Below are 26,071 nucleotides of genomic sequence, written 5' to 3'. Positions count from 1 at the left end.
AATTTAACAAACAATTAATTATGAATAGTTGAATTGTGGCAGTATGAAAAAAAAAGATTTTACCACAAACCATCTGAAAAATACATACATCATAAAACATATACGTGATTTTGTGCCCCAAAACGCTTATTTTATTATTATTTTGACGATTAGGAAAATTATGACACATGTTTCAGTGGCCATTACTATGACAGCATTCGAAAACGTATTTTACTTTAAATTTTCTACAAATTTACTATTTGTGACATAAACAGGGCTCGAAATGGACCGGAACGCACCGGAGCGCCGTTCCGGTTCATACAATCCCCAAAATTATCGCTCCGTCTCGTGTAAATATTCATTTGACCGTCTATGCGATATATGTCATATTATAAAATAATCTAACACAATCGTTTTTTTTAAATACATATAATATGTATAGAATTAGATAAGTAACAGTGTTAATATTTTCGTAAAATTATCAAGCGCTCCGGTTCGTAAAATTTTCCATTTCGAGCGCTGGACATAAACCACTTAAGGCCATGCATTAGTTGAGGCACGGTCTAAAAAGATCGTTGCTAGGCGATGTGCGGATTGCGGGTCGCGGGTGCAAACGAAATATTATTTCTCATATAAATCCAACATACGTCCATTTTACGTTCTGTTTATTATTCTATTAGTAACAATAATAATATATTCATTGACATGTTTTCTTTTTAAAGTAAATGGGTAACGTTTTTAGTCATCTTTACACGATTTTAGAATTAATTGGCCCGTCGCCATCACGCAGCAAAGTGACGTATGTGTGACTCGACGTTCTCTCAATGAATGCGAAGCGAGTACAAAATTTCGTCGCGCGTACAGTTGAAAATTATTTGGCGTTTCACTGATGCGTCACCTTAACCCATCGCGCCCTATCGGCGCCAAATTGGCGCCGGTGTTACAGGATGCAGGACATGATTAAATTTAATCATATTTTGATTTTTTTTAAAGTTGAAATTACTTAATAATATATGTAGCTATCATTTTATGATGTTAGTTATATTCGGTCCGATATATTTTTTAAGAAATTTTTGATTTATAAAATCTATTTTTATTTAAATTTGTCAAAATAATGATCAGTTCGGTAGGTATGAGGTGTTTGAGACAGTAATAAACATAAAATGGCCCTCCATCTTCTAAATATCTTGAAGAGTATTATATTTAGCTCCTGTTTTAGTTTATCTTCCTTTTATTATTTACTTCTATCATAGACTTTTTAGCTATGTCATTTTGTATAAAAAAAGGCTAAAAAAAACCAAAAAACTATATTTGACATGTTTTTTTCATTCATTTATACACAAAGTTTACTTAAAATGTAAATACATAATAGAAAAATTCAAAACCTATAAATATTTCAAAGATTTATTTGAATTGAATGAATAATACAAGAGTTATATCAATTTTAGTAATCAGTGTGCCTTTTTAAATGATCCTGAAAAATTAAATCTGTCTGCAATGGGTTAAGATCGATAATAAATAGACCTTGAAAAATAATATTATTTTGTTTCTATTGATAATGCCAATAAACATACTCCTGGATACGTCCCTTTGAATATAACAAAACATGGCCACCCAGGTACATAAAAACTGTATTAAGTACATGCAAAATTTTTGAAATCGCTTAAAGCCCAACCAAGTAGGTATTTATCAAAATAATTAAAGTCCACCTATATTTTATCTAAACTGCTCAAGTCCAAAATATTTTTTTTATAAATGTTGCACCGAACGAATACCTTTAGGACTTCTTTGTAGCCATCGTGGTTATAAGATTCAATTATCTTACAATATCTCACATGCTGCAACCATTTGTATTACAAGATAATAAATAATATAATATAACTACATTTTTCTCAGTTTGACATTCAGTGGTATTTTATGATATTTGATTTGTCAACACAAATTATAACACCTGGTCTACGTCATGTGGTCTTGCCAATTTGATTGTTACTGCAATGCGAGTAAAGGTCATTTTTCTATGAGTTAAAATACTGTTGGCAACGGATAAAATTTTGGATAAAATTTTGGATAAAATTTTGGAAGCCTACTAAGGTTAGAAATGAGAAATTAGAAAAACTATATGGATTAATCGATCAAATGGTCTCTTTTTGTTAATTTTGCAAAATAATTATATTTCTAAATTGTCTGAAAATAGGATAAATAAATGAAAACGTACGACGTGTTTTGGTAATACAGCGTCACTAATTGTACCGAATTTATAGGGTTTTATTTATTTTTTCATTGTTAATTATTATTTATAGCATTACTTGAATGTTATATTATAATAAAAAAATATTTTTATTGTGCAGTATATATTATTTTGTGAGAAAAAATCATTCAAAATTGGCTGATGTATACTCAAACTAAAATGGCTTTAAAATATTTATTTTGCTGATATTAAAAAAAGTACGTGGGTTAATCAATCAAATGTATTATTTTACCCATTTCTTTCATACAATATATACCTGCAAAACTATTATTAAGTTCAAAAATTCACTGTGGCGTGACAGTCGTTTTGGCCAATTTCAAAAACAGGACCGACTATTTGTCATTTATTTTAAAAAGTAAAGCGAATCAGAAAATTTTAATGACACAAAAAGTTTTATTTGAATATTATTTATTAGATTTTAAATAAATAAAGTGTTTATTATGTGTCAATTCGTGTTAAACGTCCTTGCCATTTCCACGATTCTGAGAAGACAGGAAAAAACGGGTCCAATGGCCTTAAAGCCCCAATATTTATTGTTGAGTGGAGAGGTAGACATAAGGGGTCTAGGACGATTTGGCGCCGGGAAACTGGACACCACGCAATTCGAAAATAAATAGACATTAGGTACTTATAGGTACTTTTAAAAAAAATATTTAATATTATTATTTATATTTAGATTATTATATTATGATTTAATAGTTGGTGAGAATTTAAATATGCACACGTAAATAATGATTTAATCGTGCATATGTTTAAGTTCCAACGAAAAAAGAGGTTTTTAGTTTTATATTATAAAGCCTTGGGCATGGTAATTATCTACAATAAAAAAAACAGTATGTTAAGAGTAAAATGAATTAAAACTACTAAGCAGTAGATAGAAACTGATCAAAATTCCACGTCTACGTTCTGTATACGTGTCTACGACAGTGCGGCGTCCATTTGTCCCATTGCCGACATAAGTATTAGATTAATAATAATACAGAGTTACTTCACAGGTGTTGAATTATTCACAAGATTTTTTGTTACACAATATAATGATAATGCATAGTCCAGTCTACAATCTACATCTACTATTAGTTGTAGTTATCAAATGGAATTTTAAAAAGCTGGAATGATAATTTGTACTTTGCGTCGAACTTTTATTTTGATTGTTGGATACGACCGATGCCTGTGGCGTAATATACTTTCTGGGACCGGTTGTCTTAGTGACCTCTCTCATCATAGTGCTTAAGTCTCTATAATTATTGGTCTAATATTGCCAGTTTTTCATAATAATATTAATGTTACTCTCCAATAAGAAGATTTAGGCAAAATTATATATAAGGATATAAAAAAAAATTATACCACTGAATGATGAATATTCTCTAATATCTTATTTAACCGTACTGTCTCATATGCTTGCAGATGGAAATAGAGCAACTGAAGAACGAAGCTTACGAGCAGCCTCTAGCGACGCCTTGCGTTCAACACGACGACATGGACATTCCATCGCCTGCACCCATTTCTCAACAACAGTTAGATATTCCCACTCAAGTCACCAGGGAACCTCAGGTACACTCGCAGGAAGAGGGGCGAGGCCTAGATAGTTATATGGACAGCACCGGAGAATTCGAACCCCTGCCTGCTGAACCTTTGCCGCAACCCGAATTCGAACCGTTGTAAAATATTTTTACCCTCCCTGTTTTGCATAATTTTCCAAGCTTAACTCTTAAGTTTCATAATGATTTTCATCTAAAATATTGACTTGAATTATGCAATAATGTATTCATTTTTGTTCAACGCTGAAGCAGAATCTAACTTCACACTACTTCAAAAGATAATATGTAGTTGATTACGTATCAAAACTCCTTAAAGTTTACAAGTAAACGTAAGTGAAAATTTATTATTTTTGTTTATTATTATACTGACAATGAAGAATGTGCAGCATACCGAGGGTTAAGAAACGACACCTCGTAAGTGACATTTTGTTCAAAATATGTTTTTTGCATTACTGAATATATTGGTAGTACATTTACCGATGAAAATTCTTAAAAATATTTAGCTCCTAAAAACATTTGATACAATATCTCTTATCTACTATAAAACTTGTGATAATTCGTAAAAGCATAATTTTGTTTGCCACCAGCCACCTGTCAGATGCATGTAATTAATCCTCGTACTACATACAGATGACAAAAACATCGATTTGTAATATCAAATATCGAACACATTGTATACAGGTGAGTTTTTTCCCTTTCCTGTAAAGTTATCTTTTTGTCACTACGAGGTGTCATTTCTTAACCCTCGATATATTATAAAAAAATTAATTTCTATTTGATCTAAACTGAAATTATGAATTTCAATTTATACTGTAAAGACTCATTTACTTTATAGCAATCATACAATTATTCATTTGCCGTTTTATTAGTACAGTACACAATATAATACAATCAAATAAAAGAATCATGGAATCAAAAGATTTTTATTTTATATAAGTTTAATATTAATTGTATAATATTTGATGTAGGTAGGGAAACAAGTTTATAATTTAGTATACTTCTGTCAACAAGAAAGTGTAAAAATAAAACATTTATTTGAAAAGATGTAATAGTATTTATTTTTTGAAAGTAGGTACATACACAAAACCCCAAAACTGACAAATTGTAAATTATTCAAAATATGTATAAATAAAACCTAAAATTTCATACATTCCTATATACAATTACATATTACCTATTTGTCAAAGATTTGTTTCTTTTTTTGCTTCTTTGTAAATTTTATTGTGGACCTGTTGACTACACCGTAGTCTACGATTAAGCCGTTATCGTTAGTTAATAAAAGTCCATCATGCTCCAAGAAATAAGTGCGCCATATATACCGCCATGATATTTTTATGTTACTCGTTTTTGTTCTTCTTAAATGAAATTCAAAGCTTCGGCGAATTGCTTTCTTTAACATACAAACTGTGGAACCGCTCTGCGGAATCTGAAAACACAATATTATCATTTTATACTACAGTAAAACCTCATTGATTGACAATTGAATATCATCTTTTAAGAAACAACACCGCGTAAGTCTCCATTTGGCGTTTTTGAGTTTTGAATAACATTCGGTAGGTAAAAAAATCCTACATACTTGATAAGTATGGGTTTACGGAGGGTGTTGATTTCTACTTTTACACTTATTGAAAACACTGATTCAGGGACATTACGTAAGTATATTTCGCTTGACAGGAGACAATTAATTATTAATAACATTTGTAATCGTAGGCTTTGGCGCGAAAAAGGTAGCGAATCGCATTTAGAGACGACGTAAGGGCCCAAGGGTAGGTTGTTCCTTCTATGGAAAAATTCTTTTTGAATGAAAAAATGTTTTTTTTTTAACTAAACACAAAAAAAATAAGTTAAAAGGTATAAATTTTCAATTTTTTGAGATGTTTTTTGTTTCCCCTGAAAATTTTAATTAATTGACTTCCGCGGTGTTGTTTCTTAACGCATTCGCTGCTGAAGAGATAATGAGATTTTAATTGCCCCCTTTAAAATGCACGTTAATTACATCGATCGGCCGCCTGGTCATTACGTGCCGTGTGCGTCTTCCGCGTCCAAAGTATTAAGCGACGATATGTTGATATTTCATAAAATTCAAATAGAATTAGAATTATGGATGTTTCAATTAATGCGGTTCAAAAGAATGAATTGCCATTTTCATTCAGAATCACGGCATAGTATAGAGATCTAAAGACCATAGAGTGGTTTACTTATTAGATTTATTACGAGGAATGTCGTCCGTAATATATGTAATAATCCGTTCGCGGAGCCTCAATTTTTTTTAGTTATTCCAAAAACAATTGTTCACAATGCTAGGATAGTTTTAAATGTTGAATTTATACGAGATGGTGCCACAGTTCATAGAGTAAAACCATTATTGGCAAGTATCATTCTTCAAATAACTGTCAAAAGTTCGGTTAGATCCAATGCCATGCGTTTGACAGTCATCTGATTCGCGCACTTTTTAATTTGCGGCAGCAATGAAAAAAAACCTCACAATGACAATTTTGTAAAGTTCGACAGAAACTATTTTTCAGACAATATAAAAAATCGAAAAACTTTAAATTAAACTCATTTAGTGCTGACACTGCGACTGGCGCGTTTGGAGTATTTGGCTATTAGATATAATTAACGTGTTATTTAATGTGGTAATTAAAAGGTCAGCAGTGATTGTGTTAAGTGTGTACCTAGCCTTAAAAGTAGACTATGTTGAAAAACAAAATTGTTTTGTTCCAAAAAAATAACCTTTTCAAACTACCCTCATAAATCTTCAAAAAAATTTTTTAGCAGTTAAATATCCTTTTCAAACAGCCCATTACACAGTTTTAATATCAATGGTTTAGCCCATCTATCGATCCTTTGAATTGTTCACATATATTTCAATTTAAGCTTAAATATGGTGTGTTCAAACAACTTACAATAACATTGATGGGAATATCATTATCGCGAAGAACATTAACTGTTATTGACTGGCCATGTTCCACCGCTATCTAAAAAAATAATTTACAATTTAATCACAATAGAAATTCATTGTCGATAGATATAAGTCACATGTCATCATTGTCAGCCAGGGTCGATCCACTGTTGAATGAAGGCCTCTCCTAACTCCTTCCACTCTTGGTCCCTGGTTCTCTGCTATGTACTTCTGCCGACCTTGATAAGTTCACCAATCCAGTGGATTAAGGCCTGACATGTGGTTTGTATATCATGTACATAAATCATGACACACATCTTGTAGTGGGCCCTAGGTCAGGGTCTTTGGCGAGCCCCCTACCTATCCCCCGAGTTAAAAGCATTGTGACACTACACAGAAGTGTTTTCCAAATGGTGTTATTAAAGATAATCAGTATATTCTTGAATTATAGAGTTGTCGAATATCGACACACAATGATCAAAAATTGCATCACAGCCACATTATTTTTAATGTTAATAGGTATAGGTAATTCATTCTACAGTGGCAACATAGGCGATTCGCGCGTGTATTGAATTGCTTGCGACAATACGTGTTTCAATGCTAGCAAACAATACCACTACAACTGCAAGCCGCATTTGCCGTACCCATGGTGCCACTGTAAAACGATTTACCTATACTCTACTAATTTACTTTACCATTAGAGCAAATTTGTGTGTATTGTGTTATGAGTGTTTATCTCATTTATTTAACAGACAAGCCACACCCCCCTTGTGGGGGGCCATGACAAATAGATATAGGTATAGTATATTAAATTTATGATAGGACGTATTTAACATAATAACGGATTATCCAGCTCATGGTATGAATTTCACAGTCCTGTCATTTGTTACCTGTAAAATATTACAAGTGATTCAAGAAAGGCCGTTACAGGCTGCAAAAATTACTGTTTGGTCTGGAAGTGTCGTCAGCCCGTACTTCTTCGAAAATGATGGAAAGAGCGACCACTACGGTCAATGGCGTCCCCTATGGGCCAATGATAACTGATTTTTTGTGGCCGTTGAAGTTGGAAGATTTTGATTTGGAAAACATGTGGTTCCAACAGGATGGGTCTACCAGCTCGTGAAACATTGGCTTTATTCCGTGAAAAGCCGTTCAATTTCAAGACTTAGCAACTATAATTGGCCATCAAGATCATGCGGTTTGACACCATTGGATTTCTTTTGGTGGGGTTACCGAAAGGAAGTGTCTACGCCAACAATACGCACACTCTTAGAGCTTAAGACGAGCTTAAGAGCAACATTCGTAACGTTGTGGCCGAGATAGAACCCGAAATGTGTGAAAGTCTGAAAATTGGCGTAAGCGGATCGTCAGCTGCAAGGCGGTCCGAGGAGATCATTAGTTCCATGTGTAATTGCAAAGACTAAATTATCGATTGAAATAAATATATTTGGAAAAATTTAACTACTGTGTATCTTATTTTAAAACAAAATCGTACTAGAACTTGGATACCTTTGTACATATAATATTAACATGTATTCAATTGATTACTGACCTTTAGTAACACTTCTTCAAGGGTTATATCCGAAGGTGTATCACTCAATAGACTGTCCGTACGTAAAATTGTGTCCAAAGAAGAGGTAGTTATTTCCATCAACTGTCTATGCGTCAAATCTTTGTAGATATTGCAGATATTTTTAGAATGTGATATCTGAAATTTCAAAAAAAAAGTTTTTAAATAATATTATCCTCCCATCAATTTTTTAAGAAAGTGCTTCACACTTCACGGTTTTTCAAAAAAGGTAAATGAAGAGAACAATAAAATTAAAAACAGAACATTGACTGTTTTATGGAATCAATTCAGCTGGGTGGACATGACATTTTAAAATTCAAACAATCCATTTTCAGAAATGCCACATTTTTAATGTTTTATACATATGCCCATTTTATATTGCACTGCGAATACAAAACGTGAAAATTCACTGACAAACAAAAAATGTGTGGACATGTTTACAGATTCACCGGAAGTGGTGACATAAGGTTTCAGTATATAAATTTCTATGGTATGAACTGTCCAAACTACACTTAATTTAATTTGGTATAATAAACAAGCGTAGAGAGCACAAATAACACATACAATCTACTATACATTCCAATTTCTTATTTTGGTTACAAATAGAATTTTTTATTAATAAACTAGCTGAAGTACCCGGCTTCGCACAGGGTCGCTTCGTGGTTATATTTATCTTAGATATTTGAAAAATAATAAGAGGTAATTATTTTTTTAATATCAAAATATCTGTGTAATACAATATGGAAATATGAAAATAATTCTAATAGGAGTAAAGGTCAAACATAAGAACACTAAATTAAAATCGAATCCAAAATATGAAAACGTTATTAATGTTATTAATATGTAGTAAAAAAAAAAATCAAAATTGGATGGAACAAACAAACAACAAACTTTGTAATGTATATAATAATAATTTAGAAACCTTCGCAGGTGTGCGCACAACAACTGACAAACGTTTCATCGCAATCGGATGAATGGTATAGGAACGCATACGAATAGTAGAAGAAGATGATTTTCTAATTCAGAAATCTTCGTGGGCATGCGCATGACTACCCACCAAAGTTTCATTGAAATCGGATTAATGGTATAGGAACACATACGAATAGAAGAAGAAGAAGATGGTTGTACTAATTCAAAAACCTTCGCGGGCGTGCGCACAACAACTGGTCAAAATTTCATCACAATCGGATGAATGGCATAAGAACGCATACAAATAGAAGAAAAAAAGATGGTTGAACTAATTCAGAAACCTTTGCGGGCGTGCGCACAACAACTGGTCAAAATTGCATCACAATCGGATGAATGGCATAAGAACGCATACAAATAGAAGAAGAAAAAGATGATTGTACTAATTCAGAAACCTTTGCGGGCAAGGGCACGACACTTGATCAAAATGTCATTGCAATCGGATGAATGGTATAGGAACGCATACGAATAGAAGTAGAAGATGATTTTCTAATTCAGAAATCTTTGTCAACTCACCAAAGTTTCATTGCAATCGGATGAATGGTGTAGGTACGCATTCGAATATAAGAATAAGATGATGGTTGTACTAATTCAGAAACCTTCGCAGGCGTGCGCACGACAACTCACCAAAGTTTAATTGCAATCGGATGAATGGTATAGGAACGCATACGAATAGAAGAAGAAGAAGATGGCTGTACTAATTCAGAAACCTTCGCGGGCTTGCGCAAAACAACTGGTCAAAATTTCATCGCAATTGGATGAATGGTATAAGAAAGCACACGAATAGAAGAAAAAGAAGAAGAAAATGGTTGTATCAATTCAGAAACCTTTGCGGGCGTGAACACAACACTTGATCAAATTTTCATTGCAATCGGATTAATGGTATAGAAACGCATACGAATAGAAGAAGAAGAAGATGGTTGTACTAATTCAGAACCCTTCGCGGGCGTGCTCACAACAACTGATCAAAATTTCATCGCAATCGGATGAATGGTATAAGAACGCATACAAATAGAAGAAGATAGAATAAAAGAAAAAGAAAATAGTTGTATCAATTCAGAAACCTTTGCGGCGTGAGCACAACACTTGATCAAAATTTCATTGCAATCGGATGAATGGTATAGGAACGCATACGAATAGAAGACGAAGATGGTTGTACTAATTCAGAAACCTTCGCGGGTGTTGGCACAATTACTGACGAAAATTTTATTGCAATCAGATGAATGGAATAGAAACGCATACGAATAGAAGAATATAGAATAGAAGAAGAAGAAGAAGAAGATAGTTGTACTAATTCAAAAACCATTACGGGTGTTACCACAACAACTGACGAAGGTTTCATCGCAATCGGATGAATGGTATAGGGACCATACGAATAAAAGAAGAAGAAGAAGATGGTTGTACTAATTCAGAAACCTTCGCGGGTGTTGGCACAATTACTGACGAAAATTTTATTGCAATCGGATGAATGGAATAGGAAGCATACGAATAGAAGAAGAAGAAGAAGAATATGGTTGTACTAATTCAAAAACCATTGCGGGCGTTACCACAACAACTGACGAAGGTTTCATTGCAATCGGATGAATGGTATAGGGACCATACGAATAAAAGAAGATAGAATGAAGAAGGAAAAGAAAATGACGATTTTTCTAATTCAGAAACCTTCATGGGTGTGCATACAACCACTTAGCAAAATTTCATCGCAATCGGATGAATGGTATAGGAACGCATACGGGAGAGACACACAGACATACAGACTGACAGACATTCATTTTTATATATCAGTATAGCCTATACTCTTCCCGCAAGTGCAAGCAATAAGTTTACAAAGTTTTATCGCAATCGGATGAACGGTATGGCTGCGCATTAAATACGAACAAACAAACACACAAATATTAATTTTTATATATTAGATAAGTAATATAATTAAAATACAGTCGAACTTGGTTATTACGAGGAAGATGGGACCGACTGAATTTGGTCGTTATTAGCATTACTCGTTATATCATAGAATAGGTATTTTAAAATGAGCGGTCACATGACACAGAAGGACGCAATTCCAACAAAAGTACACAATTAGAATTTTTCCCCGAAACAAGCATGGCATTCATAAACTACAAAAGAAGTTGTTTATTGTAAAGAACGCTGGTAGGCTTCAGCTTGGATTATTTTGTTACTTATTTTATTTATTTTATTACTTATTCTCTGTATCTTTATTTTTAAAAATTATTAACACTTATTTTATGTCATGTCGTGAACGCTTTGAATTTATAATTTGTTATGTTCATTATATGTAAAATAAATAAATTTGATTTGATTTGATTTGAATTTGTCAGTGAAAATACCAATTAGGTACTTAGACACTTAACTAGTGTCATAAACGTAATCCGATCCCGGCGGCATTGGTCTACGGTAGGATTTTATTGCTTAGGGTCGAAAATATTTCTAACCTTTTTACTGCCGGTAGGTGTATGTATGGCGGTACCTTGCATGCCGCGAATTTTATTGCAAAAATAAAATCAATTTACATATCAAGTGGTAAAAACGAATTCTGTTTCAATTCTGAGTATGTGACGATATTCTCAATATATGTCGTTGTGTGTTCAACATATCTGTATGTTTAAAATAATTGATTTACGTTAAACGTTTACGTAATATCCCGTTTAAAGCAGGACGTCCAAAGATGTAATTTTTGTATGAGCGGCGTTCCGTTCACGGAAAAGTTCGCGTTTTAAGTCGTCATTGGCAGTTTATTGGCACATTGGCACATTAACAGTTTTAAGAAAATTTTTCTGGACGAAGACTTTAAAGCCAGATTTGGTGGCCCTCGTAGTCTAATGCGTAAGGTGCTGGCCTTTCACCCGAGCGCTCTGGGTTCGATGCTTGGTGAGGTCACAATATATTTACATAATCTAATATGTGAATTCCTCAAGACTGGGAGTTTTTCCATAATAATTTGGTTTCACGGCCTGTTGTGGTGTTTAATAAAGAAACAAAAAAAAAATTGCATGACGGTAATAAAACGCAAGAAATAGAATGTCCAAATTTAATATTACCAATATTGAATACGCCAATAATGGAAATAGAAATGACATGCTAACAATATAACAAGTTGTTGGATTGTTGATAAGCTAGAGTTCAATAATTTGTAATTGTGACTACTTTTGTTAATGCATATCTCGATGCAGTCGCCAACATCCTGCCGCCATACGAGTGAATGAATGTATAAACTATTGTAGAATCTAGTATTATATAGTATAGGACTCACAATTGCACTCAGTCAAAAACAAATGCTGTATATTTAACGCTTGCATTCTGACGGTGCTGCTTTACGATAGCGAATCATGGCACCTTACGAAGGCTCAGAGCAATTGTATACTGAGCTCGGCCACGTGCTGCGAATGCCAGAAGAGAACCTCAACCTGGCTTGCCTGTTCTTCAAGCCAACCGGATTTCGGCGTCCTGGAAGGTTGCTAAATACTAGACGTGGGAAAACTGGTCGATTTTGAAGAATAAGTATACTTACTACCAGTATAAAAAAATACTTAGTATCGAAAGTTGTTCCAAAATACTTACTAGTATTTAGAATACTATATAGAACGTTTGACGTGCGTATACGACATAAGTCTCATTCTCAACTGGAACTAAAACTAACTCCATATTAGTATTTGAAATATCAGCTTCAATAGAATCGCTAAAAATAAACTGAGCTGGGTTTTTTGACATGTCCCATGTCACATTTAAAATTTATGATTTTAAATGTGTTTTTATGTTAGGTTATAAAAATAATATTCTTGAATGAATATACAATGATTTTTTATTTCAAACATGTTTTGAGCTGTCACCATAATAAATAAGCATGTGCCGTCACCATATTCCCAAGGGAATGTGGTACAATAATTACACAAAATTTATCACCTATTGTTTAAACATAAGCGAGTCGCAACGTCCAAGGCGATGATGTCATACATAGCAACACTACCAACTAGCTAGCGGACGGTGAAATTTCATATCAAGCGTCGAACTCCGGGACTTGAGACCAACGTCAACTCGATATAAGTCTCATTCTCAACTAAAACTAAAACTAACTATATAATATAGTAATAAAACGAACATGATGTGACAATTTCTGTCCTTCACTATACCAACTTTACAACTGAGGAGAAAGGGAGAGCAATAACAGTTGAGTATAATATCACGGCTAGACATACGTGTATTATGATATCTCGCTCGCGCTCATTTAATGTCAATAGTATTGAAAGTCTACCAACAGTACCAACTAGCGAGTCGCGGCGACGATATTATCATCGAATGCGTTCGAACTTCGAATATGTTTCAAGTATTTTGTAACAAGTATATTGGGCCACACGTACTGATTATGGGTAGTACATGCCGAAACTTGAGTACGCAAACTGGTGACAGTATTTCTAACTCACCTCTAATACTTACTACTAAAAAAAATACTTGGTATCGAAACTTGTTCCAAAATACTTACTAGTATTTGGGATATTACATAGAGCGTTTGGCGTACTTGGCTTTTTAGAAGGCATTTTTACATAAATTGTTTATATAATTATTAGGTATCCATTTACACAATCACGCAAAAAATTTGAACTCAGTTTATAAGTTCCAATTATAACACAAAAAAATCGAGAAACACGACGTGACGAAACCAGATAAACGCGTAAATACCTTATCAGAACTTGAGCACTGGTACCTATTCCGGAACTTGAGACTGACGTCAACTCGATATAAGTCTCATACTCAACTGGAACTAAAACTAACTCCATATTATTACTATAAAACGAACATGTCACCATTTCTGTCCTTCACTGTGCCAATTTTACAACTGGGGAGAAAGGGAGAGCAATGACAGTTGAGTATATCACGGCTAGACCTACGTGTATTATGTTATCTTGCTCGCGTGCATTTAATGTCAACAGTATTGAAAGTCTACAACAGTATCAACTAGCGAGTCGCGGCGATGATTTCATCGTATACGTTCGAAAAAGTTTATTGGGCCAGATGTACTGAGTATGGGTAGTACATGCCGAAACTTGAGTACGCAAACTGGTGACAGTATTTCTAACTCAGCTCTACTAAATACCTACTATCTATGGAGTATATACGGCGGAGCTACAGGATGCTGGTAAGAGCTGGAACGACACAAGAAAACTGGCGAATGAGATGGATTCTTGGAGGCGCTGTGTGGTGTCCATATGCTCCAACTAAGGGGCGGACATGGCTTTAGGAAGATTTAGTGTAGTATTTCCTAACCAGTGTGTCGCAAAGATAACTCAAGTGTGTCGTGAAAATTTGCAATGAGGTGTTGCGTGCAAATATGTTATTATTTCAAACATAAATTTTTAATTTAACAATTTTGGTGTATTACGACATCCTACTTAGTTTTAAAATGTGTCGCTAAATCAAAAAGGTAGAAAAACACTGATCCAGTATACTAGATCTACTATAGGTAGTACAGGTAGGTGTGTAAAAAAATATTTCAGTCAAAACCAATACAAAAATATGCTCGTAAATAATAATTGTGTGCCTACAAATGTCATCGCTTTCAAATTAAATGTAGTTTGGATAGTCCACAACCTACAAAAACATACACGCATTAAGGAGCCCACTCACTGGAGCGTTTAATCAAACCAACATTCCAAGAGACCACACTTTCCTACTTCCAATGAAACAATAAGATTTTTAGCATTTAAATATAGGGAGTTTTGAAAATTACTCAAATTATTAACACTTGTCTTCTATAGAAAAACGGGCATTTAAAAAAAAACTACACAATATTTAGTCCAGTCAATCTGTACTTTTTGGTTGCAAAAGGTGGGGTAGAAGATTTTTTTTCCCTATTTGTATATATGATGAGTAAGAAAAAAACGAGTTTGCCAATTCGGATGACTTCGGCACAACTTTTGGCGGGCAATAAACCGCAAAATTTTGGGATTATTTTTGGTTTTTCGCTTATATCTCAATAACGGTCGGTCGTAGCAAAAATATTGTTATATACTTACAATTTTAAAGCTTATTAAATTTCCTAAAATTTTTAAATAATAAGATGAGTCGAGGTAAGTGTGACATATATAATTCAGTGAGATGAATTTCAACCTGGTTCATGATGAATAGGTGTGTTTTAAACAGTTGAAAACTTTACCGTAGGATCTACAAAAGCATTACAATTAATATGTACAGAAGGAACCCACTGTATATCTTACTTATAATACGACATTTTAATATTTTTTGATCACTAGTCAGTTTGTTACACTTACCCCAATATTGGAGTAAGTGTAACTAAATTCATCTTTATTCTAAAAGTACTTCAAAACCATAACGTATTAAATGCATAGAAAGGTAATATTTCATTTAATGGATATTGAGTCTTGAGTTAAAACTACAGTATAGAACTTCAACAAAATGGACTAAAACATTTTTTTGGGGTAAGTGTGTCATACTAATGTATGAAGCACTAGTGATGTCCCGAAACAAAAACGACGTATTAACGTAGGTAGTTGACGGAAATCCGATGACACTAACGAGTTTACTTTTTGAAGGATCATGGGAAAAACTTGTCAAGTTGACAGTGAACATTATAATATATCCTTTGTGGACAATTTTTTAAATTCAGGTTGATGATTGTACTGTTTAATAAGACAAGTTATAGTACCAATTGATTACAAAAGGATCGCAAACTTTTTTGCGAACATATTCTACGGCTTGCGGTTTTTAGCATGGAACATGCTTTTGTCTCACCCGCCCGGATTCGTTACGTAAATATAAAAAATAAAGTCACGAAAGTAGAGCGGAGCGGCCGGAGTGGCTTCAGAGTTCAGTCGGCCGCGAACGGTGCTTCGGGTATGATGTGTGACCCTCGCCCCGCAATTTATATTATTTCCTTTGAATTTGGACAACCAGCATTCAGAGAATCAGTAGGCAAAGCATGTTCCATGTATAATAATTTTAGCCGTCAGGGTTTAGGTAACCATCATATTTAAATGATAACTTATTTCTTTTAATAAAACCTATAAACCAATTGTGTCCGGGTACTTCGTTTTTAAGCGGTGTGTTAATATTATTTTCGTTAATTTACTGTCCAATTAATTCGAGGACTACTTTTTTGTGAGACATGCTTTTACAACGTATGCAAATTTTCTGCCAAAGATGTTTCAATCTCTTTTGGGTGGGTTTCAATCTCTTTTGTACGTCTGCTAAAACTGTCTTCTCTTCTTTCGAAAACATGAGCAATAATTGTAGATCGTGGGTCCCGTATTTTCTCGCAGCTTCATATCCTGTCAATAGTTCAACATTCAACTGTTTTTTGTAATTTTCCTTGGTCGTAAGATCTGTCTTTCGTTTATATTTACATGTGGAAAAAATGCACATTAATTATCATATTACGTTAGATAAGCACTTATTTTAAAAACGTATGTATTAAATTGAAACACATGCACTTTTTCGAGTACCTACTTAGCTAACATAAAACTATAATAATACAATTATAAATATTTTATTTCAATAACGATCATTTTTTCGATCGACATAAATAATGCATCGTGTCCCATCACTAGTTAAAATAATGCCTATGCGAATTCATAGAAAATATATGGGGAAAGTGTGACACAAAACAAAGGTGCCCAAAAAACCCACGCGTTTACTTTCGTGGGGAAAGTGTGTCTACCCGATTAAAGCTTTAAAATGCTTATCAATAAGTAAAACGATAACAACTCGTGAAGCAGGGTATCAAAACACATGTACTCACCAAATTTTACAACGATAATGTGCAGATTTCCGTGTTTTAAAAAATAGTTTAGTAACAGAGTAACAGCTACCATCTCACTCGTCGACTTCAAAATGTCGTCTGGAGAATAATCCATGTAGTCACCTCAAAAAACATGGTATCGACACCATTTTTAATTATTTTTATAAATCAGTAGCTTTGCTATCACCTTTCCATAGAAGGCATCATCCAATTTGTAGTAGATACTGAGATATCTTAGTAGCTACACTTACCCCAAAGATACACTTATCCCGATTCACCTTACATTTTTTTCTATCTCTGACCGTTTATGAGATATTTGCTGTTGAAAACAGTATATATGTATTCGAAAACACACGTTTTTAATGAGAAGAAATACCATTTTAAACTTAAGATCTTACAAATAAACAGTTTGGGGTTACAAACTTGACTTTATGGTCAATGGGCCCAATGTTCCAGATGGTGCGTGGGAGTGGTATAAAGGGCCACATTCCAACACCCCCACCAGTACCGCTGGTGCCACGACAGGAATCAGTACCACTTTTGCTTTAGTTTAGTCTCCATCGCGCGCGCAGTTATGTTTATTCTATACATGTGTATTGTGTCGATATACAATAATAATTGAACTTACCGAAGAAGAAGTAGGTGCACTCCACCACCTTACTAGTAATATCTCTATCATTGTCTTATGATACTGTCCTCAAAATGGTCATAAATAAATTTAAGAAAGCCATGTGTTTGCTAGAAAATAATGTTCCCACTGCAAAGTTATGGTTACAGTATTTTCGAATGACAACGCTCATCAAACACTTTATTCAGGCCGAACGAACTGGTGACTGGAACCTCCATTTGAAAAGTATTGAAAAAATGATTCTATTCTTTCATGCATCAGGCTATTTTTACGATACGTCGCTCTGACAAACACTGGAGTGGAATTTGGTCGAATATGACCATCCAACAAACATTAATGAAAACAATGAAGATTTATAGAGGTCTTACACAGTGCAGAGACATAACTGACAGTGTTCTAACCAGATGGACTTTGGGAAAGGTCAGTATGCAGAACATATGAAATGAAATTGAGTCATTCTGTAATGTTCAGTCCGAATCATCGGAACAGCATGTTGACATGAGAAGTTCCCGAATTGACTGAGACAATGCTGACTCAAATAAGCTTCTTGAATGGCTATCATTACACTACCCATCTCCTAAAACCGACGAGATAATGTCGTTGAGTAGTGGGATTGTTGGAGGAACAGCAGTAAACAGAAAAAAGTAAAAACAGTAAAAAGAAGAGGGGTTAAAAGGGATTAATAGAATAGTCGGTAACGATTTTCACAACGTTAAATTCAAAAGAAAAGACAAAATTGTTACCGTTGGCGGTAGTATGAAAGCAGGAAACTCTAAAGTTGTTGTAGCTGATCCGCTTACCCTATTTGAAAGAATATAATATTATGTAAAGAAACGGAGGAAGTTTGCAACATTTCTTTACATATGAATTAGCACCCTACCCTATGTCACTGTTTTCAGTACAGGGTATGAGAAAAGGGACAAAATCGTTATTCTACAAGGCTTTCACCAGCATTGAGACTCACGGCACCAACATTAACAATCAGTTTTTTGTGGTTGATGGAGGATATCTCCTACATAAAGTAGTTAGGTCCCGAAATTCATCCTTTGGTGACATTGCGAAGATGTATTCGGATTATTTGACAAAACACTATAAGTCACAAATTGAAGTTGTATTTTACGGATATGCATCCAATGCTGCATCCAGTGGGACAAAGTGTGTAGAAAGATTACGCCGTATAAATTTAAAATCACACCCTGAAATTATGTTACAAGGAAACACTGTCAATCAGGTGGACCAGAAACTTTTTTTGAGCAACAAAAATAATGAAAAACGCTTTTCTTACAGGTTGGCATAAAAATGAACCAGGCAGAAGAGGATGCCGATGTTTAATTGTAACTACTGACATTTTAAGATCAAATGAATTCAAAAGCGTAGTAATAATAGGTGAAGATATTGACCTTTTTGTACTGATGTCGGCAAGAGGACAATTCTTGGACAACTTATTCTTTCGAAAACCTGGAAAGGGAAGTAAACCAGATGTGTTGTTCTCGACAAAATCGTTTAAATATGACGCACGTACCATTCTTTTCACACACGCGTTCAGTGGGTGTGATACAAATCCTCCTTATTTGGCCATATAAAGATTACATTGTGTGGTATTTTGGAGACGAATATTCAGTTGAAGGAAGTAATCACAGTATTCAACAATCCAGATGCCAGCCCTGATGAAATACATGTGTGGGAGCTGCATTTCAAGACTTTGAAGACGTACTACCTTTGCCTACTCGCCTACTCCACCTCCACCAAAGCGGCAGAAACGGGTAAAAAATTAAGATGTTTGGTGAATATTATTATTCTGTAGGTATTGACATTGGTTTTGCTATCATTACTAAAACTATCAACATCAAAGAGATTGGACTCTCTTTGATCAACATACTTTATTTATTTTGTAAGTAAGATCTTAAATATTAGATTAGTATTTATTTTCATTAAGGGGGAGAGGCATTGATAATAATATACTGTCTTTATTATCAAATTAAAGATTTAAACATATTTTAATCGATCAATATCTATCTAAATACAATGGGAAAAATAAAATATATTTTTTATTTCAAAAACAAAGCGATGAAGACTTAACTAAAAGAAAAGTGGTACTGATTCGTGTCGTGGCACCAGCGGTACTGGTGGGGGTATTGGAATGTGGTCCTTTCTACCACTCCCACGCACCATCTGGAACATTGGGCCGATTGACAATAAAGTCTAGTTTGTAACCCCAAACTGTTTATTTGTAAGATCTTAAGTTTAAAATGGTATTTCTTCTCATTAAAGTTTGATTTTTTACTAAAACGCGTGTTTTCGAATACATATTATATACTGTTTTCAACAGCAAATATCTCATAAACGGTCAAAGATAGAAAAAATGCATTATATAAAAATTTTAAGAAATTTAATAAGCTTTAAAATTGTATATAAGTATATAACAATATTTTTGATATGACCGACCGTTTTTGAGATATAAGCGAAAAACCAAAAAAATCCCAAAAATTTGCGGTTTTTTGCCCGCCAAAAGTTGTGCCGAAGTCATCCGAATTGGCAAACTCGTTTTTTTCTTACTCATTATCATATATACAAGTAGGAAAAAAAATCTTCTACCCCAACTTTTGCAACCATAACGTATTTTTCGGTCTAATTTGACTGGACTAATAATTATATTGTACCTAATAAATTATTTTTGGTGATTTTGAAACGGTTTGTTTGGATTTTTATTTTTGATAAAAATTAAATATCTGGCAATACTTACTCTATCTATGCCCTATGGGCAACACTTACGAGAAAAGTCATCTCGAAATTGAAAAATAATTTCGCCGTGCGAGGTTATGACAGCATTGTAAATTATTGCAAAACCTACCTTCCGTTAAAGTATAAAAAACAAAATATTCTGAATTATGGATTCCATGCAACCGAGCGGTATGACAGGTGCTCAAAAGGACGAGCTGATGGATCAAGTCAAACAGCAGATCGCCGTAGCAAACGCCCAGGAATTATTAACAAAAATGACCGAAAAATGTTTTAAGAAGTGCATTAACAAACCCGGAACTTCTTTGGACAGCTCAGAACAAAAATGTGTAGCCATGTGTATGGATAGATATATGGATTCCTGGAATCTCGTGTCAAAAACTTACGGTGGTCGTATACAGCGAGAGCGGCACAATATGTGAGGAAAATTAAAATTTGGCCCACGGTCTCTTGTCAAGGCAGTTAGATTATTTAGATGTAAATATACCAATCGTTATGAAAATATAACTTATCTGTTATGAAATATAATGTTATTATTTGTCGTTATGAATGATGAAGATTACATGAATAAAAGGCATTGATTTTGTAAGCTGATGCAATATTTATTGTTTACCTATCCCCATCAGGCACCTACTTAATTATTATATATGGTCTAATAGCTCAATGTGGATCGAATCATTCCACACCTTTTCCCCAATTGGGTTTATTTAAATGTTGATTAAGTATGTACCATGCATAAAAATATAAGTGTAGTTTTTTAAATTTTTATATAGATGTGAAGTAGAAATGTTATTTTAACAATTGTTCGCCAATATATATCATAAATAATACATCAATCAATAAATACACCATTTTTAAAGTAATAATTGAGTTGATGCGTTGGAAACATCCAACCCCCTGAGCGGTGTGATAAGTGGCAGTCCTGATGATCCAGTGAGTAAAGCACTGGGCTCTCCCGTGGACTCCGGGCTCGATTACCGGTTAAGTCACAATATATTTATGTGGTTTTCTCAAAGTATGGTTATCGTTTCATTTTTACTACTGCATACTGTTATTTGGGCATCATGATCTATTGTAGTGTTAAAGAATAATATAGGTACATATGCATTATGTATATTACTTATATTATACTCCAATATTAAAAAAATAGAAGTAACACAAAACTATTTTTTAAATTCATAGCGAAATAAAAATAATATGTACTTACACGATTCGACCAGTGCTATTTTCAAAACTTTTTATACCACGTTAATAAATAGCCATCCCACATGTCTATAATATAAGTTTAGTGATAAGTATATCATGAGTTTTTTTTTTACGAAAAAGAACTAGATGCATACCTACTGCATTTTTTGTAATATTTAAAAAATATTAAAGTACATTTATGTTATTTAACATCGATACTTTGCTACCGATAGATTCATTCTGATTTGATTTTAATACCAAGTATCGATACGTTTTCTTTCAATATAGCATTGCTAATTTTTAGTCATTACTCTGCTGGGCAAACCATGTATGGCAAGATAGAAACCAGTCAATAGCATTGGTTTTGCTTTGTCTGCTACAAAGCAAAAAAATTGATTTATGATGTTTGGTTAACATTGTATGTATACAGGTGTCCCATGGGATCCTATTTTATTAGACCTACAGACTCACCCTTTTATTATGTTTTTTGAGTGGCATGTTAGAAAACCTGAATAACTTAAAAGAATAATAGGAAAAATACTTTACCCTCCATTCTGTTAAACATTGCATTATAGTTTATAGACTAAAAGTAATACATACAGTCAAATTTGGTTATTACGAGGAAGATAGGACTGACTGAATTTGCTCGTTATAAGCATTACTCGTTATATAACATTTTTCGCACCATATTCTATTTAAGCAACAAGCATGGCATTCATAAACTACAAAAGAAGTTGTTTATTGCAATGAAGTGCTGAGGCGTCGGCGCTGGTAGGTACCTACTGACTTCACAAAGCTTGGATTTTTTACATGCAATTTCAACCATATGCGTGGATACTTTTTCAATGTTGTCGGCGAAAACACCAATTAGGTAGTTAGACACTTGACTAGTGTCATAAACGTAATCCGATCCCAGAGGCATCAGTCTAGTTAACTGCCCGGTCGGATTTTATTGCTTAGGGTCGAAAATGTTGTTTTTAAACAATCGACACATTAACAGTTTTGGTCGGTATACTCGAGAAGTAGCTCATTATAAAAGTGAATAAATGTATGGAGAAAATCATAAACTAAAATGTCAACGAATGTTCAGAGATCTCGCTATTTCCGTGATGGTAATAACCAGGTTCGACTGTATCTCCATTATGAAATTATATGATGTGTAGCTAACTATACAGTAATTCTAGTGAACAACGGTATAGTTATGCCAATACAAAATTCTCATAAATCCTGTTTTCCAAATGAAAGTATTAAGATGATATCAACTTACTGTGTAGTTCCCTTATATTAGAAAAATGTGTATTTTGAAAGTAAAAAGTGAAAAATTTAACTATTATCAGTCACAAAAAATATTTTAATAAAGTAACTAACCAAAACCAAACTAATGTTTCAAGTTCAAGTTGAGGACTTTGTCATTTCAAGCCCAGGAAAATTGTAAAAAATATAAAAAGCAGTTAGTTGATATTAGTTACAATTTTATTCATTTTACAGCACATTGTTTTAAATAAGATGAAGGATGTTTCATAAATTATATATTTTTCATGGTCTTGTAGATAGGATTCAAATAATGTATTTTTTTATATTTCACCTCTTAAAGCCTTTTGTCTAAATTGAAACATTTTTCTAACCCACTTTTCCATTCTTATCTTTTCATCTGGAAACAGCTGAAAAAGAAGAATACTATTATAAAGATAAATCAATAATACAAAAAAGTGAACTACTTGTGTGCTTTAATGATCTTTTTACTTTCCAAATACACATTCACAAATAATAATAAAAGAAAATGAGGTGAAGTCGTGGGATGATACATCGGAATTTGGAACTAGTTATGCATTTTACAACAGCTTGTTTTTATTCTAGAAATATTATATTATAATATGTTGCAACACCAGAAATGTAAAATGCGTATCTTATGCCGGGTCCACACCGAAAACAAGTCGCGCGACAACTCGTTAAATTTTACGATAAGCATGATAATTATCGTAAAATTTCTTAAGCAACTATGATAATTATCGTAAAATTTAACGAGTTGTTGCCGGTGTGGACCAGGCATTAGGTCTCTTGAAAAGTTAGATACAGTGTTTATACAAATTTTGGTCATGATATGTAATAGAAAACTAATGATTTGAAATTTTTGACCCCGTTAAAAGTTTAATCCACAGAACAGATAAATAAGATAGTAATGTAATATCCAGTCGCCATGGTCCAACGTTTAAAATCACCATAAACACAATGGGCCCCGAGTATATTAATGTATATTCTGATAAAGATGTAACTGTAGAAAATAACATCCTTTAGCATGTGTTTTAAATTTATCCCATATTACTCCACACTCGAGATTTATAACTTGTTATTACCACACCCAGGAGGTAACGTACTTCCCATTATTTCTTTGTTCCCTGGTTGAACCCATGTATACGGAAATATTTATTCTACGGTGACACCATAGGTATGGTGAATATGGGTGGCATTAAAATAGACCAATACACCTACGAATCGCCCATTGTGCCACTGTGGGTTTCCAGTATATTTCACAAGATCGTCTGGAAACTCACTAGAGCAAATAGATAATAAAAGTTGAAATAAGTAAAAGTATAATAAATACTACCTATATTTTATTCAAATAGTAGCCTGAGATGTATAGAATGTTGTGTTGCATTAAATCGAAATATATTCAAAGTGACATGCATAGAACAAAATAGACAGTTACTAAATTCTTAATAATTAGAGATGGCACATTCCGCTCCGATATCAGCATTTTCTGGTGATTATTAAAATATATTTTTTAATTGAAACAGCAGTAAAATAATTAAACTGCACTATATTGGAAATTATAAATTAATACACAGTTAATATAAATAATTCAATCGTTGCTTTATCAGTGGTTTACTGAATCTATTGATGCATTGCGAATACAGTTTGACAGTAGGCATACTGGATTCGTATATTTCTTTAATTGATATGACAAAAAAAATTGTATATCAAGCTGAGGCGTCTTATAAATGTCAACTTTATTGATAATATAATTACATGTATTCAATACTGCTAGTTTTTCATATTTGCATAGGTATATAATCAATACTCAATATATTTCAGTTCTCGCAAATGCTTCCAACGCATCCATAGCTGTGTGATTATGTGGATACTTATGAGTCATGACTAACAGATATGACAACCGTCGTCTATGCACATTGTGAATGTTTAGATTTTTTTCGTTATCTGTTAATCAGCAGACATCTATGCATCTCAGCTTTAGTACACTAACCTCTGGATGGAAGAGCGATTCCGCTTTTGGGATTTCAACATCGGTTAATTTGACAGTCTCTGAATCTAAATCAATGACGATATTCTCCGGAACTTTCTTACTGCGTGACGAAAGAAACTGTTTCGGAGCAAAAGACTCGCTGTTCAGTTCATCGAGAACATTTCGGTCTTGGATAGTGGGCATGTCCTCCTTCACTTCCACTTCTTTGTACTCATACGATGGAAGTTTGCACATTGTCAAGCCGACAGCTTCAGCCGCTTTGATGGCTTTCTTTATTTTGCTTTCAGTATCATCCACTATGTATTTTTTTGATATATCTATACTTGGAGTCACTTCTGGAAAAAAAAACAAAATATTTGATTTCACAAAAAATCGAAAAATGTTGACACCTACTCATAGTAAGAAGAGTCGGTAATTTTATAGTACTTAATCCATATCGTCACCGTGGTTGAGGTGTTTTGAGACCAAAAATCTAAAACGAAACACAATCTACATATTTTGGGTTACAGTAGGTTGTGTTAGGTTTTTGGTTTCAAAAGACCTCAATCACAAAAACTATATAGAGCACTATAAAATTACCAAAAAGTCAAACACAAGCTATCAGATTTACCATTTTGCAAAATATTTTGAACAGACAAATGGCGAAGAAGTTCAAGAATATACTCAGGCTAGTAATAAACTAAACTGTGTTGAAAAAGATAGATCATACCATCTTTGCTGTATGGTGATAGGCTTCTCGATGAACTCCTTTTCCTCGAATCATTTTTAGAAGTTTTATGAGAACTGTGAGAAGATTTATGTTTACTTCGTGAACTATATTCTGATGATTCTCTGTAGTAAGATTCAGATCGATCTTTTGAAACAGACCGTGACGAGCGTCGTCTAGCGTGTCTATCTCTGGACGGAGATCGTCTTCTCGAATTGTAATATCTGGATGGACTTCTGGAAACGCTCCTACGAGACTTTTTTTTACTGCGGCTTGAAGAGCGACGATTGCGATATGAACTAGATTTTTCTCTTGAGCGAGATCTTCTGCTTCGTTCAATTCTGTGTTTTTTCTTTGAAGATTTCTGAGAATACTCAGAATCTGAACTGTCAGACGTATCTCGTCGTCTTGATCGGTCAGAGGTATCTCGCGGCATTTTTACATAGGGATAATTGTCACGTTATAAACCCACACACACCTTGAATAAAAATCAGTGCTCGCATTTAGTAAATAAATTCTCATATTATAAACTTGACATCAAAAAATTGAAAGCCATGAAGTGACAGTTGTGTGGACCAGT

At 33.7% G+C, this 26,071-nt stretch overlaps 3 protein-coding genes across 5 annotated transcripts in view; 2 read left to right on the top strand and 1 right to left on the bottom strand.

The window, feature by feature from the left end:
• Nucleotides 1-4,812, top strand: part of row (zinc finger domain-containing protein relative of woc) — a 23,621-nt gene extending 18,809 nt beyond the window's left edge. For both annotated transcript variants that reach the window (XM_085955707.1, XM_085955706.1), the window contains exon 18: nucleotides 3,632-4,812. In XM_085955707.1, the coding sequence (XP_085811833.1) occupies nucleotides 3,632-3,889 (258 nt within the window). In that variant the 3' untranslated portion in view covers nucleotides 3,890-4,812. The remainder of the gene's footprint in view (nucleotides 1-3,631) is intronic.
• Nucleotides 4,674-26,071, bottom strand: LOC147066256 (uncharacterized). 2 transcript variants are annotated; one of them, XM_085955708.1, is made up of 5 exons: nucleotides 25,495-26,071; nucleotides 24,786-25,120; nucleotides 8,220-8,375; nucleotides 6,672-6,743; nucleotides 4,674-5,191 (listed from the first exon to the last, which is right to left on the bottom strand). In XM_085955708.1, the coding sequence occupies exons 1-5, from the start codon at nucleotides 25,925-25,927 to the stop codon at nucleotides 4,940-4,942; spliced, it is 1,248 nt and encodes a 415-aa protein (XP_085811834.1). In that variant the 5' UTR covers nucleotides 25,928-26,071; the 3' UTR covers nucleotides 4,674-4,939. The 2 variants fall into 2 exon arrangements, with proteins under 2 accessions (XP_085811834.1, XP_085811835.1); XM_085955709.1 differs by lacking the exons at nucleotides 4,674-5,191; nucleotides 6,672-6,743; nucleotides 8,220-8,375 and adding an exon at nucleotides 22,856-23,184.
• Nucleotides 20,356-20,927, top strand: LOC147066257 (mitochondrial import inner membrane translocase subunit Tim13-like). The gene has a single exon (XM_085955710.1). It carries the CDS (start codon nucleotides 20,488-20,490, stop codon nucleotides 20,758-20,760), a length of 273 nt encoding a protein of 90 aa, XP_085811836.1. The 5' UTR covers nucleotides 20,356-20,487; the 3' UTR covers nucleotides 20,761-20,927.

This window comes from Rhyacophila brunnea, unplaced genomic scaffold (genome assembly GCF_057557595.1).
Source record: "Rhyacophila brunnea isolate RB1 unplaced genomic scaffold, BYU_Rbru_1.0 scaffold_5, whole genome shotgun sequence".
Classification (NCBI taxonomy): Eukaryota; Metazoa; Arthropoda; class Insecta; order Trichoptera; family Rhyacophilidae; genus Rhyacophila; species Rhyacophila brunnea.
The sequence above is the reverse complement of the archived record's forward strand: the minus strand, read 5'-3'. Positions and strand labels throughout refer to the sequence as shown.

Bases quoted from the DNA above. Each gene is read 5' to 3' on its own strand.
- LOC147066257 (XM_085955710.1), top strand. From the start codon at position 20,488: ATGGATTCCATGCAACCGAGCGGTATGACAGGTGCTCAAAAGGACGAG.
- LOC147066256 (XM_085955708.1), bottom strand. From the start codon at position 25,927: ATGCCGCGAGATACCTCTGACCGATCAAGACGACGAGATACGTCTGAC. The intron at 25,121-25,494 runs GTATGATCTATC...TTTTTTTTCCAG, and splicing joins ATCACCATACAGCAAAGATG to AAGTGACTCCAAGTATAGAT. The intron at 8,376-24,785 runs GTTAGTGTACTA...TTGAAATTTCAG, and splicing joins AATCGCTCTTCCATCCAGAG to ATATCACATTCTAAAAATAT.